General features: G+C 32.1%; 2 protein-coding genes across 2 annotated transcripts; both read left to right on the forward strand.

Annotated features, from left to right (window-relative positions):
- Nucleotides 1-571: 571 nt before the first annotated feature.
- On the forward strand, nt 572-3,408 carry LOC139485265 (BTB/POZ domain-containing protein 6-like). Its single transcript, XM_071269572.1, has 2 exons — nt 572-853; nt 2,101-3,408. Exons 1-2 carry the CDS (start codon nt 603-605, stop codon nt 3,263-3,265), a joined length of 1,416 nt encoding a protein of 471 aa, XP_071125673.1. The 5' UTR covers nt 572-602; the 3' UTR covers nt 3,266-3,408.
- A 3,277-nt stretch (nt 3,409-6,685) lies between these two features.
- Nucleotides 6,686-15,900, forward strand: LOC139485266 (microfibril-associated glycoprotein 4-like). Its single transcript, XM_071269573.1, has 6 exons — nt 6,686-6,804; nt 9,343-9,426; nt 10,853-10,989; nt 12,160-12,256; nt 13,302-13,466; nt 15,606-15,900. Exons 1-6 carry the CDS (start codon nt 6,732-6,734, stop codon nt 15,845-15,847), a joined length of 798 nt encoding a protein of 265 aa, XP_071125674.1. The 5' UTR covers nt 6,686-6,731; the 3' UTR covers nt 15,848-15,900.
- The last annotated feature ends 2,610 nt before the right edge of the window (nt 15,901-18,510 follow it).

Genomic DNA, 18,510 nt, shown 5'->3' on the forward strand with positions numbered 1-18,510 from the left:
TCAGAAAACACAACAAGAGACAATTACAAAAGCAGCCAAGAAAATGTGGAGTTCCTAGTGTATCTGTAATTTAATTGATTGAGTATATGATTTTGTCCTGGGGTGTGGGACTTATAAACAGTAGCCTTTCGAATTATCCTGATTATCAATTCTACTTCTCGTGCAATATCAAATCAGCTTTAAATTTAATTATCCAATTTATATGACTACATGATGACGTAATCGACTACGTGATCGAAAAAAAGTCAAGAAATTACTACATTACTACAAGTAGCTAGATTAAATCACTTTAAAAACAGCATCTTCCGAGGGATCAAGCTTATACAACTAAGTATTCAAAAACGACGATTATCAAAAATTATTCCCTTTTATGTAATCATTTCCGCTTTGCAATATTTTTCCTTGAATCTAAAAACAACAATGCTCTTTCCCATAATTAGTTTCTATACAATTTGGTGTAATATATCCTATTTATAACCCATTTACATGATTGGTGTCGGCCTGCGAAATACAAAACAGAGTTAAAATAGTCAACAACAGTATGTAGTTTCATATCTGAGTAAGTTTAATTTTCTCCATAGAACGACTGCATTATACCACTCATGGTTAAAGAAGAAAGGAGTATGGAGAATATAACATGTAAATTGGACCAAATATGTCTGACAGAGGAAATGGCGGATGTGTTCTTCTCATTTCAACTTAATAAAAACATGGCACAGATACCAGCTCATAAAATGATCCTAGCTTTGGGAAGTCCTGTTTTTAAGGCCATGTTCTATGGTAGCTTTCCACAAAGTGAAGGCGATATACGGATCGAAGATATTACACTGGATACGTTTAAAATAATGTTGAAGTGAGTAATCGTCATCTGTAATTGGTACAACAAAGTATTATACATAGATTAGTCAAGGTGGTCTTTGATAATTCCTAAATTGATCCATCCAGTTTAATGTTAAATGAGTTTGCTTTACAAGTTGTAATTTTTGGCACTATTTGGTGTCGGAATCTATGGCTACATTAAAAAACTCTTTTAAATTATATGTTTTTGTAATGTTACGTTCAAAATAAATGTCATAAGAAAATAAAATGACGAAATTAAAATTGCCGTAAAAAATGTAAGCCACTTAATGACATTCATTCAAATATCCGAGTTTTTTAATTATGCTAAAGGAAACATGTTCAAAAGAAATTCATTCAAAATGATTGCAAGGTTCCACATATTCACTTGAAACGTTCTTGGATAATTTTGTATATAAAATGGGTTTTTTTGCTTGCTTTCATTACTTTTGTTTTGTTGGTTGAATGATTTTAGGGACAGCTTAGTGTGGTGTCTATAATTTTTCATACAATTACCTTCGATTTCTTGAACAAGTATTTTAACAAAATAAATTTAAAAACAGCGACGATAAAAGCTATGGTGCTTACGGTTAATTTATAAGAAGTATCAAAGCTCCATGTTGAAGACCGTTCTTTGACCGATCATGTTTTACTTTTATAAATATTGACTTGGATGGAGAGTTGCCTTTTTGGCACTCATGCCACATCTTCTTATATCTATTTGGAATGAATGGTAATTTTACGTAATTAGCAGCTTCGGATCAACTAATAGGTCTGTTGTGGTTTCTTTCTCATATGCCTAAATATTCGGGTTTTGTTAATGACACAACTATCACAAAGATAATCTGAGACTATGAAGACCTGGTAATAACTGATTCTTAAGTGCCTCCCTGGTTTGGGATAATCTGCAGACAATTGATGAGTATGTTGTTTTTGTTTGAGAAACAACTGGTAGAACCAACCACAAAGATTAATACAAAGTAATAAAGATAACCGTTATGGTCATAAAAGAGGGACGAAAGATACATTTTGTACCAAAGGGACAGTCAAACTCATAAATCTAAAACAAACTGACAACGCCATGGCTAAAAATGAAACAGACAAACAGACAAACAATAGTACACATGACACAACATAGAAAACTAAAGAATAAACAACACGAACCCCACAAAAAACTAGGGATCATAACTTAGATTTAAATCTCATGTCTTACTAACACAAGTATCGAATCTTTTTTTAATAACTTTTTGTTTAATGTTTAAGATATCTGTATACCGATCATCTTCAACTAAGCAAAGATTCCGTTTTTCCTTTAATGTATGCCGCTCAGAAGTATCAGATTGCCGGATTAATCTCAAAATGTGAGAATTATCAACAAAATGAGTTAGCTGTTAACAACGCATGTACACTTTTCAGTCATGCAAAGTTTTTCACAATGGATAAACTTAAAACAAAAGCACTTAAATATATAGCCGACAATGCGATGGAAGTGTTTAAAAATGATGATTTCCTTTTGCTGTCATCAGAAAACTTAGTTGATATTGTTAAGCTTGATTCAGTTTGTATACCAGAAGTAGAAGTATTCCGAGCTGTTCTTAGATGGGTGGATCATAAATTGACTAAATCCAAAATCAAAATCGACGGAGAATCAAGAAGAGACGGTCTTCTTAAAGATGGAATCTTATTTACTATAGCAATCCCTCTACTTTCTCTTCAAGAGTTTACGTCAGTTGTCATACCAAGTTGTATTTTGACGGACGAAGAGCAGCTTCAGATTTTCAAAGCTTTAACAATTCCTAGCAGTGCATCATCTTGCGGAAAATTTAGAGTTTGTCCGAGAAAAGGAGGTAGGATTGTTGAGGTTTTATTAAACGATATATTATATCAAGGCAATATCAATCCTAGAATTCGTAATCATTGGGGTAATTTAGAAGCCGAAACTTTATCTGTCAAAGCAAACAATAAAATCAAGTTTAAATCAGTCACCATCAAACCAAGATTTCAAAATCTATCTTCTGAGAATATCTGGAATTTCAATGTTAAATGTTATGTGCGAAACACATTCAATGAGATGGATGATTTCGGAGAAAGTGAAGATTTAGAAAGCAGCGATTCTGAAACTAGCACTGAGGAAAGCAATGTCGTGATAAATTTACCATGTGACGGAGGTGGTTACAAACTTCAAATTGACAAAGTTATTTTCCAAAATGAGATGTTAGTAATGACAATTCAACCAAATGACTATACTAGAGGTCCTAAAAAAAGTGAATGGTTAGCAAGAAGATGCATGATCATAATATTGCCGGATGAGGATGAAAGATTTGATGGAATGATGTATCAGCACAAGATAACTCAACAAACAACTCTGAACTTATCACTAACTGGTGGACATTTAGCGGAACGTTTGGAAGTGATGGAGTTAAACTGAAATGTCTAGATCTGACCATACAGTTTACAAAACCATACTTAATATTTGTCCATCCTTTCAACAAAACTATTTAACATAATGTTTCATGATAACAAATTAATTGTCAATGGAATAAGTTACATAAAGAATCAAAATTGTCACATACTTTATTTATTTAGAGGAATATTTCTTACATCAGAAATTCAGAATGCACATTTCCTTTTCCCATCCAGTTTTGTTGGGGAAACATATGAGCTTCTAAATCTTTAATTAACTGTTTAGAAGAGGCCATGTATATGTTTCGGTCTTATTTCTCTTGGACATTGTGCTGTTTAAACCCTACTTGTACTTTCCTGCTTTTTCCTTTTCTTCAAAAGGCTGGGCGAAAAATATTAGTATAAACCCGCCTCTTTCTTAGCTTGGCTTCTTTTCATGTCTGCTATAAACGTACGGTGCTTAAAGATTACCATGTGAAATGAATACTTTTAAATCCATACATGTTGAACTCTGTAAATAATGCTGGTACATAAATAAATATTTTTAGGCAAGAAGTTGGTAGGCGATATGGGTGTTGTAACCGCCATAATGTTAAGCCTGAGACCAAATTTTGCATTCCATTTATGGTTTTTCCAAAGATTACCATGTGAAATGAATACTTTTAAATTCATACATGTTGAACTCTGTCAATAATACTGCTACATAAATAAATATTTTTAGGCAAGAAGTTTGTAGGCGATATGGGTGTTGCAACCGCCATTACGTTAAGCCTGAGATCAAATTTTGCATTCCCTTTATGGTTTTCAAATTGCTTTAAACAATAGAATAAATAATAATAAAACAAAGTAAATTTACCAGAATCATGTATGTGAAAGCATTGATTACCTAAACCAAATTCCTATTATCAAACTGACTATAAACTTTAAAATAACCCAAAACAATCACTATTTCTCAAAAACAACATGCGTGTTTCTGAGTTATGTGCCAATGCTGGTGATGGTTTTCTTCCCTATGGTAATTCCACCCCATTAGTCAGAACTTCGGTATTGGCATGAATTATCATTCATATGGTCATAATGATAAATGAACTGTTTACAAACTTCTAGTTTTCGAAATAGTTAGATTTCTACACTAGGAATATATTACTTATGATGTATTTGGTTAAATTGTTACACTTTTCTACAACATTGTACACACTTAAATCTATGATGTGTAAATTATAGAAAACTGAGAAAAAGTAGAGTTTGCGTGACTATCTTAAACCAAATAATGGTCACGATATTTAATTCAAATGCCAACTCTTCCTTGGATAACCATTAACGGGTTAGTTTCAGGTAGTTTGTACAAAATCGCAATAATACACGATATAGTTTCAAAAACAGAGACTTTAACAGAACAGATAAACTAATCCAGCCAATTTTGACCTTATTTTTCTAGCTGATGGGTGAGTGATAACATCATAAACTGAGTCTGGCATCAGTAATAGAATCCCATTGGTAGTAATTAAATTAACATATGGTACTGCTGGTTTTATTGCGAACGACATTTTAGTATCATTGAAGTATTAAACAAAATGAGCCTTGAATACCGCTCGATAAACTTTCTGGAAAAACCTTTATATAGCTAATTCTGAACCAGAAATTTAAAGTCAAATGACAAAGCATTCATTTTACAATCGGAATTCATACCCTCATCCCGATTGACCTACACCCAAGAACTTATCTATTCTATTTAGTGTCATTATTTCTTGTCAATGAACATGCAAACAACATTTATTCACATATTGGATGTTACATACATTAACAGGACTATAGCATTAACGAAGTTGTTTTATATCAATTGTTTTCTGACGACACAGTATTCAACCAATAGCATGCGCAGTAGCTACTTTGTATGCTTCTTTAAAGAAAAACCCTCGTCAAGGAAACCATGCTAAATCAAGCCAAATAGTAGCAGGCACTATTTGATAGTGCTTTCCAAATTTTGAGCAGTCCTTTATTTCTTTAATTTCAGCTAATTATAAAAATTAGAAGATGTGGTATGATTACCAATGAGATGACTCTCCACAAGAGACCAAATGGCACTGAAATGAACATCTTAAGGTCAACTTATTGCCTTCAACAATAAGGATAGCCCATACCAAACAGTCAGATATAAAAAGTATTTGAACTGGCAAGTGTTTAACAATTCAATCAAGAAAACTAACGATTTAATTACTGTTAAAAATGATGAACGAAAATCCTAACATGTTACAATTTTTTAATATTGCATTTTTTATACAAGTCATATTAGATTGACAAAGGAACAAACAGGTAAACAAACTCGTCATAAATATCAGGATTAAAATTTTATATTTTCGCCAAACGCGCGTTTCGTCTACAAAACTCATCAGTGAGACGCTCCAATCTAAAAATATTTAAAAGGTCAAATAGAGTACGAAGTTGAAGAGCATTGAGGACCAAAAATTCCAAAACGTTTTGCCAAATACAGCCAAGGTAATCTAATCCTGAGGTAGAAAAGCCTCAGTTTTTCAAACGTTTAGTAAAGGGGCCTTAGCTACGAGATACATAAACAAATTAAATTATGAAAAAAAAATTTCAATCATTAATGAAAGTGAAATAGTGAAATAATAAATCGCTATTTGCAGCCACTATGGTTCAATTTTGTCAAAATAAGCTAAATAACATTGATGATGAATTATTCACTTGGTAGTTGGTAGTGAATAATTCAAGTGAATATTCGACCTCATTGAGTCCGTATTCATGTGAATTTCAATTTAACCCTTAGATAGAGATGGATTATGCATGATTAATGCGTGTTAGCTATTATAAGAAAAGAATGTTAACATTGAAAGTGAAATAAAGGTAAAATCATTTGATTGACTGACTCGATCGATAAAAAATCATTCTTATACAGGTAAAATCGAAAATTAACTTATTTTATTAACCTTAAAATTGAAATCAAAGAGACATAGACAAATTAATTTGCATGAGGTCGATATATCTTTTTATATTTATTTTTATGTTTATATCGTGTTATGTGACCGTCGATTGTTTTCGGGGTCAACTCGATAGTTAATTAGATGGCGTCTAGACTAAAATACACACAAAAGAAAACTACAAAATGTACATATAATCGAGCTAATGCCCTGTAAATTGTTTATTTAAGACTTTTTTATAATTTGGATAAATGTTTTACATTGTTATAAATCTAATATTAGAATTTCGGTCAAATCGATGAACATGAATTTGACAGCTATTGCCCCTTTTAGCTCTTGTATTCTTCTTTTGGTTTCTTTTTATTTTATTTTTTTCCTTTATTTTCTTTCTTATTATAAACAAAGCTTAGTAACATTGCAGAAATAAAACAAATTTATATTATGATCAGGAAAAAACACTGCCACTCAAATTACACCTATCACGCTAAACCCTATTTAAATGATAATAGATATAGGGAGACATATTTAGTCAACATTGCAGAATTCATCAGAATGTACAGAGAATCGTTGTTCACTGCTTTTCTTCTCGTTTTTGGACAAATCAATTGCCATAGAATAAACAAAGGTAAGGTGCATATAATGTTTGAATATTGAACATATTGACAAGTACAAAATCGATTATTTACAAATTTAAAATAATATACATGACTACCGTATAGTTAGTAACAAGTTTTTCGATTATCATTTTATAGTTAAGCCTGAATTCGTATTGTCCAATATATATGTAACACTCAGAAACGTGTCCTTCCCCCCAAACGTGTCCACATCGACGTCACTGAACTGCAAAAAAATGTCTAGTTGCCAAAGGGCGCCAAAGCGTGTCATTTGTATAAACGCTCAAACGTGTACATTTTTTAATAAACCCCCAATCGTGTCCAATCCCCCAAACGTGTCCATACCAAGCTTTTTATTTTACTGGAACTATCATTCGTGTTCATATTATAAAAACGTAGGTTATTTGTGTGTTGTTTTTTTTTTTTATTATTATTATCATTGTATACTCATTTTACGATATTTAACTATTTCATTAAAAGATAAAAAAAAAAAAAAATTACTTAAATTCTTTTTCTATGCGCATTAAAATGTTTGTAGCATTTCACTCTATATAATGTGCCATACGTTGTATTTTGGAAGGCATCATTTTTTTTTAATTTGTGCAACTTTTATTTGAAACGGCCTCTATATTACATAACAGACATTGAAGTAGTTTCTTACTGAAGTCATAAACAAATCGGTCTTTACTCGTATATATTTTTCTATAGATTAGTGGTCATCCCAAATAACCGTAAAAATTAATGCCCAAATATCTATATAAATTTCTTAAATCTAATATAAATAACCAAATGCAATACTACCTATCACACCCAAGTAAAGAGACAAGAAAAATGTTAACCAAATTTAGAATAAGCGAACATTGTCTCTTCATAGAAACTGGACGATATACCAAAATACCACGAAATGAAAGAAAATGTAAAATATGTAATATCTTAGACGATGAATTTCATTTTTTCTTCAACTGTAAAATAAATAAAAATATAAGAGAAATCTTTCTAAAATATTATATACAAAAATATGTAAATTTTAATACACTTAATTTTACTGATAAACTCGTAATAATACTTAATCCATCAACACCAAATGATGTAAAAGCAGTTGTTTCTTTTATTAAAGAGTCATTAGAACTGAGGAAAGGAGAACAGTAACTGTTTTTATAATATTTCTTATAATATTGTCGAGTTTTCATTATGTTTCATTATGTTTGTTTGTCAATGTATTTGCCACAACCAAAATTGGTTTTTGTATGTTTTGCAAATAAAGATATATATAATAATAAATTCCCGGTTTGATAATATAACCTATCTACAGTATATATCGTTAATATGATATCGTTCAAGTAACGAATGAAATATTTGGCACTGGACGTTATTTCTCTTGTTCGTGTGTCTTTAGTGACGCTCGTATCCTAAAATTTATTAAAAATTAGAACTGATAAAAAAAGATGGAAGGTCAATTCGACTGAAAGCCCACCGTGCGATATTCTGATTAATATAAAAGGCATCATCGGAGTTTATTAGTATAAAATAATTTACATAGTAAACGATTATTTGAACTGTACCAGAATTATTTGTATGCTCGCTTTAAATGAGCATGATTTACTTGCAACTGGACAATAAGCAAATTAAGTCAAAAGTTAATGCATATGTTATATATTCAATTTTCAGTAATGATAATCATTAACAACCGGCATTGAACAAGTTAATGCTAATAAATTACCACTTCATCAACTATGTCCCCCATCATAGAACTGCCGTGAACGTTATTGATGTCGCGGTTAGGACATGTATTAGCGCTAAAAGACGCCAGACGTTCGGGCGTTTAAAAGTGGACACGTTTGGGCGAATAACAATAGTATCGGGCACGTTTGGGGGTTCTAAAATCGGACACGTTTGGGGAATATTGAATATTATGGACACGTTTGGGGAGAATAGACACGTTTGGGGAAATCGGACACGTTTGGGGGGAAGGACACGTTTGGGAGTGTTACATATATAATAAATAAAACCAACTCTTTACGTATAATTTATCACATACGTTTAATAAGTCTATTCAGAATTAATATTTAGCAACATAGCATTACCACTATTTAAAATATTTAATATATTAATATAATGTACTGAATTCTTATATTTACCCAATGGTAGCTATCTTTCTTATTTGCGTGTTAATAATTATGATTAAAGATCCACTGGAATTATTTGGTCTTAAGTGGTAATTTTATCTTGGCACATTACCCAACGATTGCGACGCAATTCAGTTCAGAAATTTTATTTGCATTTAATCCAGTACTGTTCTGCTGCTTTTCGATATTTGTTGCATTTCGAAAATAAATATCAATCAACGAGCAGTCTAAAAAATAAACTGAACGATTTATAATTTTCCGGTAGTTTAATCGTACTGATTACATCTTGAAAACAGACTAAACGACTGAGCAGGACTTGATAATTTACGATACAATTTATTGATCACAGTCATATCATAATGACTGTTCTAGATCATTAAAAAATAAACTAACATAAAAAATATTTTCCCGTGTTTATTTTAGAAAAATGTGTCAGGGACGTAGCAGACAAAGTTGCTAATCTGATCACCGAAACAAGGAGTGAATGCACTTTGACCCCTCCAGATGGTAATATGAAAATCTTGCTTCTATGTTATTTGAATTTGCTAAGCTCGTTCATGTTAAAAGTTAAAACAGACATATTTTCAAACTTTTGAAAAAAAACTGATTATTGTATATCGCATTGAATAAACTCATCATAGATACAAGGATTGAAATTTTGTATATGCGCCTGTCGCGCGTTTCGTCTACTAAAGACTTCAGTGACGCTCGTAACAAGGTCATATGAAGTACGAAGTTGGAGAGCATTGAGAACCAAAAGCTCCTAAAAGGTTTGCCAAATTCTGCTAAGGTAAATTATTTCTGAGGTAGAAAAGCCTTAGCATTTAATAAACGCAACGTTTTGTAAACAGTTACTTTATGCTTATGACCATATCAATGATAACTCATCTTTCTGAACAGATTGATAATTCAATCACAGCAGTTAGGTGAACATAGATCCCTATCAGCAAAATAAAATTCGCACCCATCTAAATATTTTAAGTTAAGCTTAATGTCGTAGAAACCAGGTATATTCTGAACTAATAACCGCTGGTTTTCAGGAAATCTATAAAAACAAAAGTATACTATGGAGCGCATTAACCATGAATTGTTAATGCAAAATCTTTGACAAGTAAATTTTGGCTAAAAAGGGACTACTTATATTTCTCTTTCACCAAAAGTTTCATTTCTGCCAATGTGTTTATTAGTTTAAGACAACAATGACATCAAAAGCACTTTTGTTTTTGTCGGGGAAGGGTTACTTTTACATATCATCTAAATAAATCTTGGTGAATTGGTGGTCGAACGCCATATACACCACCGTGTATTCAGGTAATTAAATGCATTGGTGTCAATTGTTAACGATGCATGTGTTTGAACGATCTTCATCAACTTAAATCAAGAAAAACCCTTCAGACAATCAAAATTAATAAAGTCATATTGTCATTTAATCAAATAAAGATCATGTATTGTAAATTCCTTTTTTTTATTCAACAAAATTATTGCACATGCTGCTAACAGATTTCTTCACTGGTACAGCTATTTCAGTGGAATTCCCTGTATAATAGTACCTATAGCCCATTTTGTTACATTTGGTGAGCATACCCATTTTGTTACATCTGGTGATCTGTTTATTTGGCAATTGCCAATGGCAATCAGCAGGGTTTAAGAACATCACTTGTTCGACCTGCTAGTCAAATGCGTTTTGCTCAAATATACTTTTTAACTTTTTTTTGTCTTTTGCAAAATGTTGTTTGTGCTGTATTTAGACCCCAGTATCACGAAATTTGTTTTGCAGGCCCACGTATTTAAGCGTTGTGGTTTTTATACAACGCAAGCATAGGTTTGAACGTTGTTTTCAATTTAGACTTGTTTATAATTTTGTAAAATACTATTTGTCATTCATACATTATTTTATTGTACATTCCACCATTACCTGTATCACACAATATAGATTTAGGCTTCCGACCTTCTGATTGTGGAGATTTGAAAAAGGGAGAACACGAAAGTGGAGTCTATAAAATTTACCCTGCTGCAACTTCCGGTTTTCTTGTTTTTTGTGATATGAAGAGCTACGAAGGTGGTTGGACAGTAAGTATAATAAATAAACATGTAAGTTAAGGGTTCCGTTTTAATTTTTGGGAAAGTTGATCAGAATGTTTAATATATTGGTGACACAGTCTTAAGGATTATGTTGCAAAACTGTCGCAAATATTGAATACCACTGTTTAATTGAGAGCTTAAAGTAAGTTCACGTTGTTTTAGAATGACAAATATGACTTTAAATTGGTAATGACAATTTCACATTTTCATTTTTTGAACCAAGAATGTTACACATTTATACACATTAACATATCTATACAACTTAACCAATACTGAATAGGATATATACCTACGTGGCATGTTTTGCAGGTACGCTAGATACAAAAAATGTGGAAGGCTATACACACTAACCGTTGAAAAATAGATCTATTTGTTATTACACATCATTATCTGTCTAACGTCATGTTGCAAATATATCAAGCATATTCAGGACGAGAACAACTTATTGCAAAATACAATATATATTTGTGAGTGGCCTACGACGGTAGTCCTTACTCAATCATTTGGATATATTTTATCATGTAATTAAAAACATAGGCAAGGTGGCGGTACCGACCTTCAACACTACAGCTGGCAATTCTAGTTAATTAAGATCGGTGTCGAACTAACCTTGCAGAAGCGGGGTTTGAACTTTTAGCATTGGTGTTGACATGTTCAAATAGACCAGTTGGAATCAGAGGCCTATAAGCTATTTTAAAAGTGTGCTGGAAGTTTGAATGGAAACTTATATGCGAGATGTATACGAGACGTTAGTGCTTAAAATTGAGAATGGAAACTGGGATTGTGTCAAAGAGACAACAACCTTACCAAAATGCATAAAAAGCCAAGGCCACCAATTGGTCTTCAACACAACGAGAAAATTTCATACCCGGAGACGGGCCTCAGCTAGCCCCTAAAAAAATGTGTTCTAGTTCAGAGAAAGTCGACGTCACACAAAATAATGAACAAAAATTAAAACTCATACAAGACTAACAAAAGCCAGAGGTTCCTAAAAGTTTGCTTCGTCTCTGTATTTTCCTAAAGAAGTCTTGTGTTTGAAAGACTGTCATCAAATAGGTACCAATGAAAACGAATATGAAGTTGTTGTCTTCAAGATGTTCAATTGTAGGGATGTAAGTTCTCCACAATAATTAACAAATGATGGTTAAAATTCTATAGGTGATTCAGAAAAGGACAAATGGTTATGTTGGTTTCTACAGAGACTGGAAGGCTTATAAGGATGGATTTGGAGATCTTCAAAAAGATTTTTGGTTAGGTGAGGTTATATCTTCTAGTAGGACTAGGCACCGAAAGAAATATTTCTCAATTCTTCTAACAGAGTCTTAATGTTTAGAAATGGTAATGAAACAAATATTTTATAGTTCCGAGAAGTCGCTATATTGTGCGAGGTTAAGATTGTAATATGATTGAGTACAACTGAAAATATTCCTTATTATTCGAGCAATAACTCTCTCATTATATAGCACCAGATATTATTTTTACCGGATGAAGTAAAAGGAGTGTCTTTTAATTGAATTTTACAAAACTATCCTACAATCTGATTTTAAACCCTTAAGATAGAACAAATATTTATATAATCATTTTTACTTATCAAATTACCAACTCGGAAATGCTTAATCTTTTATATATATATAATCCTAAGCAAGCATGTTTTTTTTTCCAAATTGCTATGGAAACTTTGTAATTCTATTATATTTATCTCTTTCTCTGTATAAGGAACAAATAATGGGATCGTGTTGGATTTATGGAATCACCTTGTATGTCTGTCTGTCTGTCCGTATGTCCGTCTATCTCTTCGTCCTTCCAGTCCTTCGTCTAGTTTTTTTTTTGTCACACTTTTCTTATGAACCACTAAACAGAACTTCGTCATATTTAGTCAGCAGCTTGACAGTGATAAATAATAACGTGTGAGCTCCTTTATGATCCGAAGGACACCTTCTTCCTGTTTTCTGATACGTTGAGCTTGTATTCTCGTTTTTCTAGCAGAAATGATATTCTAAAATATTTCTTCAATTTTGACTTATGTTATAAGGGATTTCTATTCTATGAAATAGTAAAATCACAAAAATACTGAACTCCGAGGAAAATTCAAAAGTGAACGTCCCTAATCAATAGGCAAAATCAAAAGCTCAAACTCATCAAACGAATGGATACGAACTGTCTTATTCCTGACTTGGTATACGCCATATTACGTAAGAACTTCATCATATCGCCGAGTAGTGTGCCAAAGTTTGGAAAACCAAAAATTTGTTCCGGGAGGTATTAAAAGCTTATAAAATTTTAATGTGGTTATTCTTTAGGGAATGAATACCTGAACAAACTGACCGAACAAGGATATTACATACTTCGGATAGACATGTGGGACTTTGAACGTAACCACAAATATGCCATCTACGACACATTTGTCGTTAATAACGAGGAGTCAGGATACAAACTGGAGGTAGCTGGTTATGGTGGAAATGCAGGTAATAAAATTAGTATAATTAAAATGGAATTAAATAGAACAGAAATATCAGAGCATAATATTATACTGGGAACTTGAATCTAATGCTATGCCATACAGTCGTTACAGAAATCATACTAACAAAAAAGGACAAGATCACTTTAAAAAAAACTGCTGCGTCCGACCCGCTTTTCTGTATTTACCTTTATCCTGAACGCTCAAGGCCAAGCATGTAAACGAAACAAAACACATGCAGTGCCATATGACTAAAAGGACCTACAAATAGTATACAAATCTGTCAAAGTTCAGGTTTGCCTGATAAATGTTCTGTTGATCTGAGTGGCATATTTCGAATTGCATATATCTTTTGTAGATCAGGGAAAACTGCCTTTTACTAAAGGAAATATTTAAATTACCCTACGTTTTGGTAGGGATCGTGTTGCTAAGTCTTTAGTTACATATGTTGTGTTTTGTATACTGTTGTTTATCTTTTTTGTCTTCTTTTTTCACCCATGGCTTTGTCAGTTTATTTTTTACTTTGAATTTTCCTTTGGTATCTTTCGCCTCTCTTTTAAGTAACTTGACTACCTTAGTAACATTGCGTATACGTCAATGAGGTAGCACTCAAAGACAAAACCACACAATATATGGAGAGGTCATATTGGTGAGTGTTAATGACGTGAAAGAACAAAACAATGTTCAAAATTTCACAACATTACGATGTTCTTTCTTTATTTTCACCACCGCATCATGCAAGCACCAACTCATAATTTAGATAATAACTTATGAAAAGCACCTACATATCAACTAATAGCTAATAGTATAATCGTGGTTAAAGCTTGTAATTCTAAGAACCGGTTGTACATGTTGTAGTCTGATCCTTTTAATAGAGTCGTGGACACGTGATCTGCATTGCACTCAGATTTGATACTGTTCAGGGATATATTTGTAATAAAATTTCCTAAAGTTCTTTTGAGCTCCTTATTCTCTGCATTTTATAATAAACTGTCGTAATCATTATTACATATTTACAGAATCATTGAAATAAAGACTCACAACATTATCAAGTTCTATTTTAATCAAATATACTTATTTTCTTTTTATCTAAATAGTTGACTTCATATTACAATCGTTTTGGAACAGTGTGTCCATTTTTTTTTTTGTTTGTTTGTTTTTTTTTTTTTTTTTGTTATATTATGGTTTGGTTTTTTTGGGGGGGTTTTTTTTTGGGGGGGGGGGGATCTTGTTACGTTATAACTTTAACGAGACCGTCAGTGCTACCCTGTACCAGTGAACAAATTGAGCTCAAGATAAGTTGTTTTGCAATCGTTTTCATTCGGCCATACAACATGCGAGGGTCCGGATGGGGTATACAGAATAGAGGATAATAGATCAAATGTATTCGTTCAGTGTATGTGCTCTTGTTTTTGTTGATCTCTTTTGATTGAGTTAAGCCATTTCAAGTGATATTTTATAGTGTAACGTTTTATGTTGTGATGTTACACTATTGTTTAAGGATAAGGTGAAAGTTGGCGCCTGTTGAAACGTTTAAACTCGCTGCATTTATTTTCTCATGTTCTAATTTATGAACCTGATGTTTAGAGGTCGTCGTTTGTTGATGTGATTAATACGTTATTCTCGTTTCTTGTTTTTTTATATAGATTAGAACGTTGGTTTTACTTTTTGAATGGTTTTACACTAGTCATTTTGGGGTCCTTTATAGCTTTCTGTTCGGTGTTAACAAAGGCTCCGTGTTGAATACCTATAATGGTTTACTTTTACAAATTGTAACTTGGGTGAAGGGTTGTCTCATTTGCATTCATACCACATCTTATATATATCTATAAAAGAAATAAAGAATAGCGAATAATGATGTGCTAAAATAAAAAAAAACGTGGAATAATAGGCAAAATATTTAAAGAATATAAACAAAACTTATAGAAAATTAAAGAATACAGAAATGAAGACCCTCCATCCCACACCAGACCTTTTCATAATATATAATACAATGTTACAGATTTGTTGATCTTATTGGTCAAACAATTATAGTAACAGCTTTACTTATAAGTTACGGTAGGTTTTCTCTGTATTTATATTTCATTACATAAGATAATAAATAGTCAATACTTCGATATTTAAATAACACTTCTTTTATCTACAGGAGATGCTTTTTCTTATCATAATGGAGATAGATTTTCTACGAGAGACAGAGAATCATCTTCTAGTAAATGTGCTTCGAAGTATAAAGGAGGGTGGTGGTATAAAAGCTGTCATTACGCAAATCTAAATGGACGATACCTGAAGGGAACACATAAAACTTATGCTGACGGTATAAATTGGAAACATTGGAAGGGATACAACTATTCACTGAAAGCAACCCGCATGATGATACGGAGAGTCTAAACGAAGTTAATTTTTATGAACAAAAACTAATCAATAAAAGTATCAGCAATTTATATACTTTTATCTTCCAAAGTATTATCTTCTAATAAAAACTGTTCACAGAAATGAAATCTCCATTCCAATTTTTTTCCTTAACTTTTGTTCCAAAATGCTGCAGTTGTCATGATGTTAGATCTTTGTCAAATGAACAAATTTATAGGTTTGATTCACAGAGTTTTAGATGTCGAATAGTAACCCTTGTTAGGCCCCATTAAAATATATCCGACTGAAGCTTAAATGCCTTTTCACAGGGTCTCACAGAGTCATTAATGTTTTTGTTGCAAATATTTTGTTTTTGTCAATTTTTAATCAACTGGTTAATATCGCCAAAGCTTTTGTCACAATAAATTTTTGTTTTCGTTTGATAAAGTATGTACTGGGTAGCTATTTACTCAAACAAGCATGTTGGTGTCTAACCTTTCGTGATTTTACAAGATAACTTCTTTAATGTGTTCGACTTCAGTTCCCATTCAAAAGTACATGCGAAATACATTTAGAAATTTTATGCAACTTGAATAATGTTCGCCTTTATCAGTCTTATTAACTGAGAATTAAACAGTTTACGAGAAAAACACTGCTATCATTTTAAACAAAATAATTCTTAAATGTTATATGCAATAATTCTTCCCTCGATTAATCAGTTTAGGTATATGAATGATTCCATTTGGAAAAATATTTCTGTAAATCAAGGGTTCAATACATATGTATATGTTACAGTAAATTGGTGAAATTAGGAATTACATGTAATTACTAAAATTTAGGAATTACATGTAATTCCCGATGCACTTAGTAAATACAAGTAATTCCTAAAACTGCCCAGTTATTACCAGTAATTACTAATTTTTAAATGATTTTTTACACCTATTTACTAACTGTTTAAACAATGTTGTAATATGGTCAGCTGATCAAAAGTTATGGTAATACCTACTAGAAGATCAGTGAATACTCTTCGAAAGTGATAAACCTAAAATGTTCTTTTTTGTTATTGGTGCATATAAGCTACAAAATATATAGCAAATTAAATACGATTTTTGTGTAGTTACGTCATTAATTATAATGAAATTAGAATTCCCTTTTAGCAGGCAATCTCACTGGTTCTATTTTGTTAAATATGCTGAGAAACATGGTTGATGAGTTGTGCACTTGCAAGTTAATAATTTGACCTCTTTGAATGTTAATTAATGTTAACTTGGAAAAAACTAAGATCAGCTATAAGTGATATACGATAAAAGTATTATTTTACAAACTTTACTTCAAGATATTATCTTATGATCATAAACAAGCTTCTGTCCAAGTTTGGTGGAAATCCAGTCATAGTGAAAAGTTAATGTTAAATGGCATGAACAAGTTCATTATAACATGTATAATAAAATGCGGAAAAAAAAGGATTTCATTTTTACATGATTTATTTACTTTTTTACAAGATTGATCGTTTATATAAATATACAGTGTTAATTTCCATTGTTTAACGCGAGCGTATATTTTAAATGAATAAATTGAATGAAAACTACGGTTCCTTATTTGTGCATTGTGATTAAAAATTCGTAGGTATAATTACAGTTCGAGATAAATTATGAATTTTGAATGCTTTTGTTAACCTTGGGATCGTTAATTTAGTTCGACTCAACCGAAATTTCGACTCATCAGGAGTCGAATTACATACATTTATATGGAACAAAGTTCGGGACAACGTGAAAACTTCGACTCATCCGAAATTTCGAGTCAACCGAGTTCGAGACAACGAGAGTTAACTGTACTTTCATTTGTTTCCAACTCTGTCTTGTATTGTTCTGGTCGTACTATTCAATTGCATGACTGCACCATGTGCTTCAATCAGTTTACCATAGTGCTATCACATGATAAGGTTAGAAATTAATGGTAAACTCTAGTTTTAAGTATTTTAATGTCTTATCTTACCGTTTTAATGTATTGACATAACTGCACGACCCGATTTTCTATCAACAGTGGTAATGTAATCGTTGCAAAGAATCAACTCAAAAAACTTTTGAGAAAGACGGTTTTAACTTTGAATTAAGTGTTGCGAGAGTTTATTTTCTATGTTGAAGCACTTGTATATAGTGACCTGTAATACAAGTATTGTTCCATTGAGTTTAGTTATATGTCTTCTGTTTCTGTCCCTGACCCATGTTTTCTGTATTTGACATGTGTAGTGCATCATGACATCAGACATTGTTACGTGTACCGTGATGAACTTTCGTGCAGGACTGCTTTGTGTATTTGTGACATGGAACTTTTGACCAGACTTTGACTTTTTGACTCTTGACCTATGCTTTTTGGGTGTGTCATCATGATACAGTGTGTTCCTTTGTATATTACCCTGACCTAAAAGTATAATTCTAAATTGACCTTGCTTCTGAATATGTAGCATGAAGATGTATTGTCATCAGATGGTGAGTCTTGTGGCACGAGAAACTTCATATGATAAAATTGAGAAAGGAAATGGTGAATATGTCAAAGCGACAACCACCCGACCATAGAGCAAACAACAGCCGAAGGCAACCAATGGGTCTTCAATGTAGCGAGAATTCCCGCACCCGTAGGTGTCCTTCAGCTGGCCCCTAAAATATGCATAATAGTACAGTGATAATGGACGTCATACTAAA

The sequence above is a fragment of the Mytilus edulis genome, chromosome 8 (assembly GCF_963676685.1).
Source record: "Mytilus edulis chromosome 8, xbMytEdul2.2, whole genome shotgun sequence".
Lineage (NCBI taxonomy): Eukaryota > Metazoa > Mollusca > Bivalvia > Mytilida > Mytilidae > Mytilus > Mytilus edulis.

What these genes read in the sequence shown, in the direction of transcription:
- LOC139485265 (XM_071269572.1), top strand. Translation starts at nt 603, where the DNA reads ATGGTTAAAGAAGAAAGGAGTATGGAGAATATAACATGTAAATTGGAC. An exon ending in ACGTTTAAAATAATGTTGAA is followed by an intron (nt 854 to 2,100) that starts GTGAGTAATCGT and finishes TTAATGTTTAAG; the next exon opens with ATATCTGTATACCGATCATC.
- LOC139485266 (XM_071269573.1), top strand. Translation starts at nt 6,732, where the DNA reads ATGTACAGAGAATCGTTGTTCACTGCTTTTCTTCTCGTTTTTGGACAA. An exon ending in GCTACGAAGGTGGTTGGACA is followed by an intron (nt 10,990 to 12,159) that starts GTAAGTATAATA and finishes AAAATTCTATAG; the next exon opens with GTGATTCAGAAAAGGACAAA. An exon ending in TCAAAAAGATTTTTGGTTAG is followed by an intron (nt 12,257 to 13,301) that starts GTGAGGTTATAT and finishes GTTATTCTTTAG; the next exon opens with GGAATGAATACCTGAACAAA.